At 40.1% G+C, this 16601-nt stretch overlaps 1 protein-coding gene and 1 long non-coding RNA gene across 3 annotated transcripts in view; one reads left to right on the top strand and one right to left on the bottom strand.

Moving 5' to 3' along the window:
• The window catches only part of LOC110839199 (lutropin-choriogonadotropic hormone receptor), a 112926-nt gene extending 106048 nt beyond the window's left edge, over nt 1-6878 (top strand). For both annotated transcript variants that reach the window (XM_022083134.2, XM_022083135.2), the window contains exons 12-15: nt 819-1002; nt 2020-2418; nt 3190-3418; nt 4210-6878. In XM_022083134.2, the coding sequence (XP_021938826.2) occupies nt 819-1002; nt 2020-2418; nt 3190-3418; nt 4210-4957 (1560 nt within the window). In that variant the 3' untranslated portion in view covers nt 4958-6878. The remainder of the gene's footprint in view (nt 1-818; nt 1003-2019; nt 2419-3189; nt 3419-4209) is intronic.
• A 1999-nt stretch (nt 6879-8877) lies between these two features.
• LOC147873205 (uncharacterized) lies at nt 8878-10166 on the bottom strand. The gene is made up of 2 exons (XR_015536118.1): nt 10008-10166; nt 8878-9203 (listed from the first exon to the last, which is right to left on the bottom strand). It is a non-coding gene; the product is annotated as an uncharacterized LOC147873205 (long non-coding RNA).
• Nucleotides 10167-16601: the final 6435 nt, after the last annotated feature.

The raw sequence follows: 16601 nt of genomic DNA, 5'->3' as shown, positions 1-16601 counted from the left end.
ACTCTTAGGCCGTTTATGCTTGAAAACGATCATTCACTTCAAATCTATACTATCCAAGGTTTTGTATGATGATAGGTCATTAAATTAGACATATAGTAAGTAATTTAACATTATTTCGATACTTCATACAAGAAGTCATCTTGAAACCACATATTACATATTATTTATTCGTGGTTTACTTACGAATTTTTACAGAAGTTATTTAGCTTCGAACCGTAGAATTGTTAACTGGAGCATGATAAAAAAATCTGTTTTTGAACTTCCAATAATGTAATAGTAACAAGTTACTCTGTACAAAATGTTGGCTTTTTTAACGACGCTGCCAATTCCTCAGCTATCAGCGTCAAATGACAAAATGATTAATGAATAGGGAATTGGTTTGTGTTACCTTACCTAGAAGGACTGTGAAAATCCACGAAAATTCTGAGTCAGGATAGCCAATCTCTAGGCCGTGATATAAACCGGGATCTCTAAAATAAATCACAGGAATGCTAACCGTGTCATAGCTACATTTTTCAGTATGTACGTGAATTTTATAAACATATTTCTGATCTTTGTTACAGTGCTTTGTGTTCAGTTCCCTGAATTTATTGAAATCTCAAATCCCAGCCTTTCAAAATGATGGCGAATTATGAATAAGTAGCCAGTACATAACAAGGAATAGCCTATTATATCCTGTTTTATAGTCGTTTCTATAAAATTTAGCGTTACAAGTCATGGTCGAAAATTTTCAAGAATTCGATGAGTTATACTCAGACGTTTTCGATAGACGGATGCAAAATTCATTTCAACTGCTGTACCATGTTACCGGGTTGCAGCGATTCGTGGCGCTGATCCACAACAAGTACTGCAGCACCGCGGCGACCGGTTCTCCTCTGCCCCACAGTCTGCAGCGGCGTGACAACGACGATTTTGGTCGCCTCGTGTACTCGCCCGAAAACCTGACGTACCAGCGTCATTCTCCGGACTGGGGCGCCTTCGACCGCGACATAGACAGGCCTGGTGAGTCAGTCCAGATAGTCTGATTAAAACTGTGATACAAAAACGAAAACTAAAAACCGAACCACAGCCAGGAAGGACTGGAGTTCAGCGCTCTCCGCCACTGAGTGATATCGCAAATGTTTACAGGCTGCTATCGCTGGATACTCACGGGGAGACCCGGGTTCAGTCCACGGTGACTTCGTGGTGGATGAACTGGTAGTGGTTTCTCTGTGATTTCTTCGGATATATCATTCCACAATTTTTCCATACTCAGCTACCACTGTCGCGTGATTTGTGCTACAGCCCTGAAGAACCAGAACATTATATACCCTCGGCTACACGTTCGGCACTTTGCTGTTCTCAGAAAAAGACTATTTAGTTCCAGAAATATCTTTGTGACTTTCCCTACATTTCTGTCAGCAGGAAGCTATTACAATGGATGTCCGTTATTTGAAAAAATGCGTTGATCTCAAAATCCCGATTATTTTAAATCAAATAAAACCATTAGTAGTCTTTAAAGTGGGATATATATGTTTAAACGCCACGGTGGTCTAGAGGTTAGAACGCTGGCCTTGTAATCCTGGGGTCTCGGGTTCGATTCCCGGCGGTGCCCGAATTTATAACTTGTGTTGGGCAAGGCCGTGGTCTAGGCAACACTGAGTTTTCCTCCGGGGGCTTCCCCGGTTTCTCCGTGGCATCCCAACAATTACTCCATTCACACACAGAAGAAGGCAATGGCAAACCACTTCTGGATCATCTGCCAAGAACGTATATGAACAGGTCCCAGTCCGAGAAAAGGATGGAAGGATCCTGTTCATATGGACCTGTCGTCAGACAGAACACTAAATAAATAAATAAAATAAATATATGTTTAATAGTGTTTTCAGGTATACTGAAAATAAGCCAATAATAGAGACACTTTTCTTTCAGCCAATCCATGGCTGAGGGTTGATTTTGCTGTGTAGTTTTAGATATATATTCCAACCTAGATAGTTCGAGTGGTGTGTCTCTCTTCAGCAGTGACCCATCTGGTTTTAGAGTCCCAGTCCAACCCGGGAAGTGTTGATGGCGTGTTTCACCAGAGCATGGTGTCCGTCAGCCCACGACTGATCCAGGCGTACTGCGGAAATCTGTCCCGATCACCTCGGGATGTGTCTTGTCACCCAGAACCTGACGCCTTCAACCCTTGTGAGGACTTGATGGGCAACTGGGGACTAAGAGGCGCTGTGTGGCTGGTGGCCGTTGCAGCGCTCGTGGGGAACCTGGCTGTGCTGCTGGTGCTTCTCAGTTCCCGCTTTCGCATGACTGTGTCCAAGTTCCTCATGTGCAACCTGGCACTTGCAGATCTCTGCATGGGCATTTACCTGCTAATTATCGCCTGCATGGATGCACGGTCCATTGGTGCATATTTCAACCATGCCATAGACTGGCAGCGGGGTGCGTAGTAACCTCTGACTGACTAATAGGTAATTTAATAATGCTGCATCAATTCTTAATGAGAAATTCCATAATTTACTTTTTTTCTTTAACTGATAGTGCAACAGTTATTGAACTGATGAGACCTGAAATTTGGCTTAAATGGGGAAATGCAGGGAACGTCTGGACTTGTTAGTGATGCTTTTATAAACATGGTAATGAACGACTGGGTAACATAAGAGCAGGAACTTGCTTCATCAGTTGATTGAGTGTAAAATTTTGAAGGAGCGCTGCGTCGTGGAGAGAGTTATATAGACATATTGCTGCATAAGACAGTTCAAGAAATCTCAAAATAGGTTTGGAAAGAAAGAAATTCAAGTAAATAAAGTTCACTGTTTCCTGAAATGTGTTCACAAATATTTATTATGTTCATGTTTACTCCATATATGTGCCAAAACACAGTTTATTAAATCTCCAAACTTTATATATATGTTGCATACATACTGACATCATAAATGTGTCCCTTTTTCATTTACAGAAAAGCTGTTAATAAACATATTATAACTGATTCGAGGTTTAAGGCAGTGTTACTAGTTAGTGTCCACATACCCACTGACAGCAATAACTGAATTATTGTTTTATTGCCTCAAGTTCCATTCTGTTACTGTTCTTAACCTGAGAGTGGTCACATTATACGATACCTGGAAGTCTGGAAAGTGAATGTCTTTAAACACAATGACAGTAATAACGTTCAATTCTGTTGTCTCTAGTTGCATTCTGTTGCTGTTTCAGGTCCGGGATGTCAAATTGCAGGATTCCTAACAGTATTTGCCAGTGAACTGTCCATATACACATTGGCTGTTATAACAAGCGAGCGATGGTATGCCATCACTTATGCCCTGCACCTGGATAAGAGGTTAAGACTCGGTACAGCATTCAAGGTCATGACTGCTGGATGGCTGTATGCTATAGCAATGGCCACGCTGCCACTTCTTGGCATCAGTGGTTATTCCAAGACAAGGTACACAGGAGAGGGGTTGAACACTGTTGTTCTACAGAATTTACATGACAAATGAGATGTATTTACCAGCCTGCAGTTTGTTTTCAAATATTAAATATTCATACAAGAAAACTAGAAAGGGGCTTTGGCCACTAATCTCAGATATTTTAAAACGTCTCTTTATGTGTGTATGGAGTCCTGAGAGCAAGGCAGTGTGTAGAAAGATGAGGTAGAATGACTGAATGTTATATACACTTGAAAATTATTGTCCATATCCTTTTAATTCCTTTACAGGATTAATAATTGTTGAATGTTTTCTCCCATCAATATCCAACCCCATCTGTTAACTTCCTCTGATGTGAGTGTGGTGAAAGAAAGGATATAAAGTTCCATCCAAATCTGTATTTCAGAAAGTGATTCACGAACCGAAAATATATCGTGCAAATGCCACGTTTTTATTTTCTGTTTTGATAAAGATTTGATCCATTAAAAGTGCATACCCTTTTAAAGTCTGTTACTATTTTAAGCATAAAGGAAATATTGATGGTTCTGCTGGAGCTTACACCTCAAGGTATTGTAGGTTTGCATGTTGATACTGTTTCTACTTGACAGTTATAAAGTATTTCAAATTTCTTTGAAAGCTTAAGAAATACTGAAACATATGTTATTCTCAGGTATGTTCTAAGACCTCACTGTGTTGAAATGTGGACACTTTGCTGCTTACTTGGATAAACTGCATGATTTAGATTTAAGAGTGTGAGAAGACAGGAACGGATATCTGTGTTTTGCCATTAACACTGTTTTGTTTTCAGCATTTGCTTGCCAATGGAAAATCGTGACTTGGGTGACCAGGTGTACCTTGTGAGCCTGCTCCTGATGAATGGTTTGGCATTTGTTCTGATATGCGCATGTTATGGACGCATTTATTGTGCAATCAGTGGCCACAACTCAGCTGCAGCCCGGTCAGACACTACCGTGGCCAAACGCATGGCGCTCCTAGTATTCACTGACTTTGCCTGTTGGGCCCCTATTGCTTTCTTTGGTCTGACTGCCGTGGCAGGGTATCCTCTGATCGATGTCCCACACACCAAGATCCTCCTTGTATTCTTCTACCCACTCAATTCTTGTGCCAATCCATACCTATATGCCTTGCTGACCAAGCAGTACAGGCGTGACCTCTTTACACTCTTTAGCAGGCATGGTCTTTGTACAAAGAAAGCAGCAAAGTATAAAGGGGCTGATGTGGGTTTCTCAAGTGGCAACTCAGCCCCACCAAACTGTAAGGTCACCTCCATAGGGGGGTCGGGAGTAGTCGGGTGCGCGCCCGTGCACACTGCAGAGATGAACCACATTCCACAGAGGTCTCAGGTAGCACCCATTCCCTGCATCTCAGCTGGTGGGATTGCTGGCCCCAGGGGATCGCCACATCCTCTACGTAGCAGCACAACTCGGCTCAGCCTGAGCTGTGAGCAAGAGATGATCCTGAGGAGAGCTATGGATCATTCAAGTTCAGACCCCAGATTGGTGTACTCTGAGCCCCCAGCTGACTCACATTTGTAAAGCATGCAGAATTTATATCTGTTATAAGTGTGGTTCTGATGCCACTACAGACATCAGATCTGATGAGTGTACTGTATCCCAGAACTTGCACTCCATTACTCGTCTCCATATTAACCGTAAAACTGACATGCATCTAGAACTCACATAGAGTGTACAAAGGAATTTTGGGGAAATGAAATTGAACAGCATATCTGTCTGCGACACAAGTAAAAATGAGTAGATTGTCTTCATCTATCTAGGAAAAGACAAGAATAAATTTGTTCTGTTGTTGCATAATGGGTATCTGCCATATTTTTGTAAATAAAGCAAACATCTATTAGATGGCAGGTTGACAGCAGGAGCTCAGACTGGTACTGGTGGCCAATATTTTTAGGTGTAATTATAGCAGTGATTGCCTTTGAATTACTATGATTTTTCCACAGATCATAAGGGACAAAATATAGGCCTAATTTATGCATACCTACAGAATTTATTCAAAATATTTTTATCTTAGGCAAATAGGTAAATACATCCACAAATGTATTTAGGCCTTCAGTGAACAGCATAATGTTTAAATACTGAAGTGTCATATATAATTTTTATCAAAATATGCCAGGGTACTAAGAATGTATACATGAATGATCATTCAGATTCTTAAATAAAATGTACCTTAATTAAAGTGAATTTAAAGCAAATGCAACTTCGACATTGTAAGACATATAATAAAAGTGATATATTTAAACTTTTATTAATATCTGTCTGAGGACTGAAAAAATATAAGTCTAACTTCATGTAGTGTAGGAGTAATGTTCCCCTTAAAATAAACCATACTAAAAAATAATAAAAAAAATTTAATGAAATTTAGTGTGGATGTACTGTGGCAAGTATGATAAAAGTTGGTCTCTTTGCTCTCTTACTATAGGATGGATAGGTAAACCTGAAATTACAGAACTGATAGGAGTCTTTTTAATTTCTTTTTGAAATACCCCTAATATCTCTACATAGGATCCTTTATGCGCAACAGAAAGTCTATTGCTAATGTGGTTTCCTCTGCTGTCTTCCGATTCCTAGCCAAGCGAAATTTGTAGAATGCAGAAGTTGTCCTCTATCCAGTCACAGTAACTCCGTGTCATAAATAAAATCACAAACAGTCAGAGTGAACAATTCCTTTGTTTTCATTTCAACAAACCCGGCAATGAGATTTTCTAAATTTCCTTTAAAAGTGGAATATAGGTTTGCTGCTGCTGTTGCGTCATGACCTACAGTCTGCAGCCAGAAAATAGATCTCTACAATTAATGATCCATTTATTTTAATATTTACTTATATACCTCAGTATCAGTCCTATTATGATTTTTAGAGTTTTTTTGTTATTATTCATTACAATAGTTTCAGTGTATTTTTAGTGATAAGCCCAATGCCATATTAAATTACCACAAGCTGATAATGTTTAACTTGAACGGAATTTTATTTTCTTGTCTCAAAACATTCTTAGAATGCTCAGGTCTCACTTCAACTCATCTCCAATCTCGCTGGAAAAAAGACTGAATTGAAGTTAGTCTGTAGGCTAAATTGTAAACTAAAAGTGTTAAACTGTGTTACATGTTTTCATTTGGACAATAACACGTGTAAACTTGTACTGTATTCTGTTTTTCTCTGTTCCTGAGAGAAAGAAAACCGTCACTTTTCTTGAGGTTGTCATTTTAACTACATTAACATTATCACTGTGAGAGCAGACTCAGCTCTATTGAGGACTAAATTTTTATGAAAATAGGATTTCCTAAAGATACAGTGGGTAAATGGGGACAACATAGAGTGTGACATTGCATAACATTCCAATAAAATGGATAAGGTACAAATGTTATTTTGTATGAATCATTTTGCAGTGTTTAAATGCTGTTGTAACAAATATATGAAGAATACACAAATTGAAAATGTGGACAATGCTTTTTTCTCTACTCCAGGTTCAAAGTCTGTTGTTATTCTGAAATGTCACCTGTCTGATCTGTCACTTGTATTCAGTTTTTCCATCTGCGATACTGGATTTTGTGTGTCCGAGATTTTTTATTTTGTGCGCTTGGAAACATCTGGTGACTTCACCTGTAAGTAGTTCTCTAGCGTTCTGATGACCTTGGTGGTGTCATTCCATGACGTTTATTATTATTATTATTATCATCATCATCATTATTATTATTATTATCATCGTTGTCGTTATCATCATAAACATAATTATAATTTTATTTTATATTACTTTTGTGCATGAATTTTTGTATTTGGTGAAGGAACAAGTAACTTGGTTAGTCTCTGATGAGTGTTAACACTGACCACAGTTCTCCTAACTCTTGTTCTCCCATAAGGCCGTGGACCTTTGCCAACCGGGGTTCTCACAATTGCTGTGTTTGTCAGGAACGTTGAAAATGGATTGTTGTATAAAATAGGCATCGGAGTCCAAAAATTTGTTAAAGCCAACTTACAGTTTATATTCAGAAGTTGGCAGTGTCTTACCTAATATTGTATAATGAAGTGCTGTGATTATATAAATCTGCCTTATTCGATATATCGAAAGAATATTAACATGTACAGTGACCGGGAACAGGATCGATGCCAGGGATTAACAAGTGACAGTCGATTGAATAACGTGTCGATAAAATCTGGAAAAGTAGCAAGTGTTACTCTTATGTGCGTTGGAACCTCTTTAGAATATGGTGGAAAGTGTACTAAGACGACGTCTGAAATGTGGAAATGTTGAATAGTGGTCACCTAGCGCGGTATTCATCTGTTGTTTGAAAAGCTTGAGTGTTTATTTCAGCCGTGTTTTCTGGTACAGCGAAACGGATTCACACTTTCCGTCCCGCCGAAAATCCGCTACACTCCGCCATACAATATGCGCACCGTAGAACGCCCAGGAGATGAGTGTGATAGACGATCGACGGAAAAGCGGCTCATGGGGCAAGATAGATGTTTCCGTCCTGAAGATCGTCCAGTGTTTTTAAGAAAAACAAACATGAACTGTGCGAAATTCTATATGCTGAGAACGGAGAAGACCTATCGTATACAACTCAGGTATGGCCTAACTGTAAGTAAGTTCATTTCAGTGCCTTGGCCATTGTACTCCTCGTTTGGCTACTTTTAGTTACCGGATTAGAGCCATAATTTGTTTTAAATTTCTTACAGAAACTGAGATTTCTTTTCCTCTGTATTTCCAGACGATTTTACAGATATGACTAGGGTCGCGTTCTCAAACAATGCCCCAGTAGTCAGTACCTTTTGTATGTAATCTTTAAGACATTCCTTCTTGTTGAGGAAAACTGATGTTCTTCGCTGTTAGTAAAAATTTTCGCTTCATCACGTATGTGTAAGCCACTTCACATGCCAAAAATAAATTATTACTTTCATTTCGAATACGCAATTTTTTCATAAAGTTCCTTCCACCTCCGCGCACAAACTGTTTGCCAAGGTTGGTTGTAATATTACTGTACTATCTCCTCCATGGTGTTCCAACTGATCTCTTTCGCAGGTGGTTATCCCTACCAAAAATTTGTTTTGTCTGACCCCCCCTGTGCTAAAAATACTAAGCGGTCACCGTAAAATAATGTACCGAGCATTTTATGAAGATGGATGTTCAATGTTCGTCACTGATATTATGTAGGACCAGCACGATGAAATCCTGAAAAGTACTCTTTATCATTCAGGGATATAGAATGTAAACCTCTATAACAGGGCACGGAGCTGTGAGTCGGCCTGTAAACTCAGAGATGACGGTTTAGCGATTTGGCTTATCGCTTAACCGCAATAGCGACGCAAGTCCAGCTGGACTGCGCGATCATGACATATGTGCAGTCCAGCTGCGCGCATGACATACGCGCAGCTGGACTGCGCGTATGTCATGATCCACGGTAAATCAACTGTATTTATCACGAAATGTGAGTGAGAAGATTAAATATTACATGCAGGATTAATTATTTTATTTTGTACAAAGAGTGCAACATTGTGTAAACAACAAACTGTGGATAATTCACCTCAATCAGAAACTAAGTTTTCCTTATTCTGCTCTGGCGTGGATCAAAATTAGTTAAACGTTTTGAGAGTTCATTCTGCGTGTTTATAACTTCATTGTCATAACACATAAAGATGCCAGCGTGAAACCACTGAGATACGCTATTCCAGCACCATCTGTCGTACTTGTATCTTCTGTCGTACTTGTACCTTCTGGCGTTGTAGTGTCATCGGCTACTATTGTAGAGGTCTCTGCTGTAACGGTCGATTCGCCTGTAAGAAAGAGAAGGGTTGTTGTACATTGCACAAATTCTTGCTTCTCCACATTTAAAAACTTCTTTCATGCAATGAATTTGGCCCACTTTTGCATAATAAATTATTGTTGTGAAGCAGAATTGCTTATATTCGTTTCGCGTGACTATTCTAAGGACTGGACGACCGGCTTTCGATTCCCGGCGGAACAAGTTTTTGTTTTTTGTTTTTATTGCAATGTTCAGACCAGTTCTGGGCCTACACAGCCTTCTATCAAATGGATGCCGGATTTGTGAAAGTGGTATTTTGGACTGTATTTCAATAAAATTAAGTTTCGGAAAGTGTATCTTCTTCCGTCTTGAGGTAAAAAAGGGAAAGACAGAAACCCTGGTCCCATGGTGTAGCTAACCACAGACCTGGATTATTTCTTGAGGAGTAAGGCTGCCGAGGCGTAAAACTGACCACTCCCTTCTAGGGGCAAGATTAAGAACGCGTTCCAGGGACAACTTCACCTTTACTTTTACCTTTGCCTCTATATGCCCGATAAATTTCTTTGTTTCGAAAGATTAAATTACTTTAAAATGTTTTAGTTCGTTGTTAAAGCTACAAGAACCTTCCATATTAAACTGGTCTCTTCTTCCTCTGTTAAAGGAGAATTCGGTATCATGTTGACTATACAGACCTTTTCCTGAAATAAGCGTCAGTTAAAACTTACGGTGTTTCTAGGCTTTTGGATCTCAAACGAAGGTTGAAATGACGTGTCTCCTGATTGTCCGACTTCAAGTTTTGATTATGGAAATATAGAGTTGATAATAAACCACTCACCTTCACCGTCTGTAGTCTCTTGAGGCCAGACGTAAGGCACTACTAGGAGTAGCACGAGGAACAACAGTGTCCTGGCGGGGGCCATCGTGATGGCAGAGTCGTCGCTCCCAGCCTCGTTATATACAGACCGATTTGAAGTCACGTGACTGTCACGATAATCAGTTATATCAGGCAATCGATAATCAAATAAAATTGAATTCAATTGAAAGTTTAAAAAACGCTGCGAAGGGTAGATTATTGAGTAGTGCAGCTGCTTAGTAATCTTAGGAGATATAACATGTGGGTGGACAGAGACATCCTCCCTGTTATGCGCCCATTTGCTCATTACGTGCGAAAAACGCATAAAGGCCTGACACAGCTTCTCGCTTCCACTGTGAACTGTGAAACGTCGCTCGAGTTTTCGTCATTGCGTGTTAGGTCTGTTTAAGTTTGAAGTATCATTGCCGTCATAACAGGAGCGCCTTATCCGGCCTGTGCGACTTCCGAGGATCCAGTCATATCAGAACCCTGAAGATGGGGACAGAGTTTGTTCCCGAAACGTCGGTTTACTACGGTAACCAGTTAACGCGGCTGATTGCCCGATAAGATTTTATTGGTTGTACTCGCCGCGAAAGTCTCAAATCCTATAAATAAATATCATCCCAAGCATCTCATTCTTTGTCGAATCATTAAACAATATTAGATCAATATATATAAGCTGTATAATCACCCGCTCCCTTAAATAATTTCTCCATCTCCGTATTACTTGAACTCTCTTAAGTCGAACATCCTAACTAGTTTGTCTTCTTTAGTTTCCCCGTCTCACTCTGAGGGAGATGTCAAATTATAAGACTAAGGCTGGCGTTGAAATTAAACATATTTCATCTTTTTATTTGTTGTTTGTTCGGGAGAAGCACAATAAGATAAAAGCATAATAATATTAAAATATTTTCGCTCTTATTTTCATGTACGAGGTGCGATCGGAAAGTTTCAAGACTGCGCGTATAAAAACCCGTACACTTATCTCAGGTATTAAATTCATCCATCACCCTCGAAGTAGTTCCCCTGGGAGTGAACACAACGATCCCATCGCCGCTGCCAAGCCTCGAAGCATCCCTGGAAATCTTTCTTTGTCAGCCTGTCAAGCACCATCTGCGATTCTGCCTGAATCTCTTCTATCGTCTCAAATCTCCTTCTCTTTAGCTGAATTTTCATCTTTGGGAAGAGGAAGAAGTCACACGGCGAATAAGGAGGGTGCGGGATGACGGCCATGGTGTTTGAGGCCAAAAACTGCCGAACTTTGAGGGCGGTGTGCGCTGGCGCGTTGTCATAATGCGTCGCATGTGGAGTTCTTTCTTTAGAATCAGCTGACAGGTCCCATAGCCTATCCCAACAATGTCGCACAAGTCTTTGATGGTACGACGTCGATCTTCGTGAATGGCCTGCACTTATTATTGAATACAAATTATGTGTAATTTCGTGTGGAATTGTGGTATTGATTTCTTCATATTAACTGCCTACACATCTTTCCTATCCATTTATTATAAACGAACTCTTGGCAAACAGGACATAACGTTCAGCACTATTTGTACTGAAGCCCAAAATTGGAAACAATCCTGAATTAGTTCACACCTTCACAGTTCAAGATTCGAATATACATTAAGAATTTAAATGAACTTCTAATTTCTGGGTTTCATTAATTATTCATAAGTATTTAAAGTTTGAAAAATTTTAAAATAAGTTTTCAAATGTTATTTTAATACTAACTCGTAAGAGACATTAATACATTCTGTGTAAATATTTTATTGTTGCCAAGATTCATCATGTAATTCACGTATAAATATAGTGTGACGATTTCAGACAGATTTAAAGATTTTTTTTGAAAAGAGGATCAGCCTGTACAACTTTAAAATTATCACCATAGATTTTCCCGAATTTTTGTATCCGAGCAACACTCTTCTTCTAAGTCAGACCTACCCTACGGTTTTAATGTACTGATGGCTCAGCATGGGCAAACCTTTGTGCTGGTTGGGGATGTACCTACATCCCGTTCCGACACCACTTATTGCGAAAACTCTAGCTCATAGAAGAGTTAGTGATGCTGATAATAATCAGAATATCACCTTTTTAAGGAAATGCCATATAAAATTCTCCTAATATTGTTTACAAATTGTTAGGTCGACCTACACTTAAAATGTTACAATTTTTAAGTTTCTATGTTCTACCCGTTTCGAAAGCCACAGAACTATCCGCAGGTGATAAAGTACAAATTCGGTGGTTGCAGAGACAATTACACAAACAGACGAATTCTATTTCTTCTAGTACATAAATTGTAAACATGTGTCTACCTGTCACGTGCGTGTTTATAAATGTAAACATCCGGATATAAAACCGTAAAAAGTCAAAATTCAATCGCACTGTATCTGCATGTAGAAATAAAGGAGGGGCAGTGCATTCGCGGAAGAGCGCAGACTCCAATAGTCCGGCGTACGAGGTGCGATCGGAAAGTTTCAAGACTGCGCCTATATATAAAAAAAAAACCGTACACTTATCTCAGGTATTAAATTCATCCATCACCCTCGAAGTAGTTCCCCTGGGAGTGAACACAACGATCCCAGCGCCGCTGCCAAGCCTTGAAGCATTCCTGGAATCTTTCTTTGTCAGCCTGTCAAGCACCATCTGCGATTCTGCCTGAATCTCTTCTATCGTCTCAAATCTCCTTCCCTTTAGCTGAATTTTCATCTTTGGGAAGAGGAAGAAGTCACACGGAACTTAGAAAGGAAGTTGGGGTCGGTTCTTGCAAGATCTTTGAGCTCCTGACAAACGAGAAGTCGCTTCTGCTTCTGGTCCTCAGACAGGATGCGTCGCATGTGGAGTTCTTCCTTTAGAATCAGCTGACAGGTCCCATAGCCTATCCCAACAATGTCGCACAAGTCGTTGATGGTATGACGTCGATCTTCGTGAATGGTCTGCCGAATCTTCGTAACATTTTCGGGCGTTGTGCTCGAAGATGGTCGTCCAGAACGCTCGTCATCATCGACAGAGGTTCGGCCATTTTTAAAACGTGAATGCCACACAAAAGTTTGTGCACGACCCATTGCGGACTCCCCAAATGCTTGCTTTAGCATTTCATAGGTTTCCGTAGCCGTTTTGGCGAGTCTTTGGCAAGAGATTCAGGCAGAATCGCAGATGGTGCTTGACAGGCTGACAAAGAAAGATTTCCAGGGATGCTTCCAGGCTTGGAAGCGGCGCTGGGATCGTTGTGTTCACTCCCAGGGGAACTACGTCGAGGGTGATGGATGAATTTAATACCTGAGATAAGTGTACTTGTTTTTATACGCGCAGTCTTGAAACCTTCCGATCGCACCTCGTAAACCTATTTTATTGTATCTTGGTGACTTAATGACAGATTTATTACAAATTTTTACAGTGTTATTTTTGTATCTTGCTTAATAGGAGTTACTTTATTCTACTACCTACTTTATGGTCATTGATTTTAATATATTATACAATTATGCGTATTTTGATTTTTTGCGTTAGTGTTGCTCTCATGCAGTTCACTCCGTTCCAATAAAATCCGATTCTATCAGAGTGACGATGTTCTTTGTTATCCAAGTGCACATTCTATCGATGACACCAAAGATAAATATACTTCATTACAATCTTTCCAGTGCCTACTGATAACGAGTGTACAGGAGTGTCAAAAAGTGACAAGCGAAAGTGGAGTCAGAATTAAGATAAGATATCTCTGTCTGTGACAGAACCATAAGATGTCTCTCCAAGACCATTACATCACGAGGCATACATGAATTATACTCCTAATGAGAACAGTTTACGACAAGGTTGTGCAAAATTCTCTATTAGGGGAAATTCTCAGAATAAAACAACTGACGCATTATATCATTTCAACTTCATAGGACAGCGTTGCTTAACCTAACCTAACCAACGAATCCTAAACACCCAGTTTCTGGTTTAGAGGTGGTTTTCAGCGCGTGGATCTTTATTTTGATTGGTCCTATACGCCTGTATCGCTATGATGTTTTTTTGGTACAAATGACTGGCTTTACTTTTTCTCGCGGATGAGCGTCGATCTGTTTGTAGATTTAACGACCTTCTACAATTCCCTTTTCTTCAAATACAGTGGATTCGAAATTTAGGAGAGATTCTTACTCCTCATTTAAACAGAATACTGCGTACTGTACAAGTCAATTAATATTGTTATGTAATAAAACTATCAAAATAATAAACGCCATTTGCAAATATTAGTACGTCATATTTATCGTCCTTGAATTTTCTAGATTATTTCAGAATGGTAACTGATGGCGTCATTACAGAGGATTCTCCCACGTGGTTATGTGGCTGACTGGGGATTTCCGACGTAACCATGGAAATTGTGGTAACCGTTGTAACCAATGTAAAAATGGGAACCAAGGTGGCCTGTGAATTCCCAATGCAGTCATTTCGCTCTCAGAAACACATGTGGGCCTCTACACAAAATTATAATGTTTAAGTCAATGTTAGTAAAATTCCCTCACTAATTAAATTCCAAGGACATTTTTTCGGCCGTTGTTCCCAGCGTGCGGATGGAAAGCGCTCCAAAATGTTTTAGTACTTAACAATAATAAATCTATCAAAACAGGAAGCAGGTCATATGCACGTAGTGCTTTGTAATCACAACTTGATTGCGACACATTCATGTCGTTATCTTTCAATTGTTTGCTCTGTAACAGGAATATGAATCATTGTAAACTAAAAATTGCACTGAAATCACTTGTAAAACTTTCCAACTGTTACATTTCTGGTTCTCTTTTTCCGCATGGAAGACGACTTAGAAGAAAGTAGCATGTTTGTTCAGCTACCGCTACTACGAGGTGCGATTCAGAACTCGTTCTGAGACAATATATCGTTCAGACGTTTCTGCTGACAGGGCCACGGCGCATCTCAAGTCTTCTAAACGTAACACATAAAAATCATGTGCATGCATGCATACATATATACATGCAGTGAGATATGATGGTTATAAATGATCAATTGATAAGAATATTGAATGTATCAATAAATTAATTGAATTGAATTGAAGTGGTCATGACAATTTGTAAGTACTTCTCCCTGGGGCGACAGACGAAAATCACGAAAGTATTTGTCAGGATTTTCGATCTCCATATCTATTTTCGAAAGCGAGACCTCCCGAATAAATTGTATGAGTGCTAAATTCTGCGTTATCTGCCCCTGAACAGATAACGTTATCTTTATTACAAAGCGAATGTTCCCACACCACGTGAAAATGTCATTATGCTGACATCAGCTGGGAGGAGTAATGGCATCACGCCTTTATAGACATATGAGGTGCGATCGGAAAGTTTCAAGACTGTGTCAATAGAGGGCGAACCGGATGTAGTACGAGCTTCTGCCTTTAGGGGGTGCGGCCTACATTCATAGTGAATCAGTGTGCCAGCCGGCATCATCGAATTAGCATTTGTTTCTTAGTTACGGGCGTTTTGGTAGTGCATTACACCGACCCTCCTGCGATTTCGGAATGACGTGTGCATCAAATTTTGCCAACGACTCGCCAAAACTGCTACGGAAACCTATGAAATGCTAAAGCAAGCATTTGGGGAGTCCGCAATGGGTCGTGCACAAACTTTTGTGTGGCATTCACGTTTTAAAAATGGCCGAACCTCTGTCGATGATGACGAGCGTTCTGGACGACCATCTTCGAGCACAACGCCCGAAAATGTTACGAAGATTCGGCAGGCCATTCACGAAGATCAACGTCGTACCATCAACGACTTGTGCGACATTGTTGGGATAGGCTATGGGATCTGTCAGCTGATTCTAAAGGAAGAACTCCACATGCGACGCATCATGACAACGCGCCAGCGCACACCGCCCTCAAAGTTCGGCAGTTTTTGGCCTCAAACACCATGGCCGTCATTCCGCACCCTCCTTAGCTCCGTGTGACTTCTTCCTCTTCCCAAAGATGAAAATTCAGCTAAAGGGAAGGAGATTTGAGACGATAGAAGAGATTCAGGCAGAATCGCAGATGGTGCTTGACAGGCTGACAAAGAAAGATTTCCAGGGATGCTTCGAGGCTTGGCAGCGGCGCTGGGACCGTTGTGTTCACTCCCAGGGGAACTACTTCGAGGGTGATGGATGAATTTAATACCTGAGATAAGTGTACGGGTTTTTCTAGGCGCAGTCTAGAAACTTTCCGATCGCATCTCGTAAGCCGGACTATTGGAGTCTGCGCTCTTCCGCGATTGCACTGCCCCTCCTTTATTTCTACATGCAGATACAGTGCGATTGAATTTTGACTTTTTACGGTTTCATATCCGGATGTTTACATTTATAAACACGCACGTGACAGGTAGACACATGTTTACAATTTATGTACTAGAAGAAATAAAATTCGTCTGTTTGTGTAATTGTCTCTGCAACCACCTAATTTGTACTTTATCACCTGCGGATAGTTCTGTGGCTTTCGAAACGGGTAGAACATAGAAACTTAAAAATTGTAACATTTTAAGTGTAGGTCGACCTAACAATTTGTAAACAATATTAGGAGAATTTTATATGGCATTTCCTTAAAAAGGTGATATTCTGATTATTATCAGC

This window comes from Zootermopsis nevadensis, unplaced genomic scaffold (assembly GCF_977971745.1).
Source record: "Zootermopsis nevadensis isolate Lab colony 2312 unplaced genomic scaffold, Znev_1.0 Znev_ptg000021l, whole genome shotgun sequence".
NCBI classification, from domain to species: domain Eukaryota; kingdom Metazoa; phylum Arthropoda; class Insecta; order Blattodea; family Termopsidae; genus Zootermopsis; species Zootermopsis nevadensis.
Note: the sequence above shows the minus strand (reverse complement) of the source record. Positions and strands in the feature narration are given on the sequence as shown.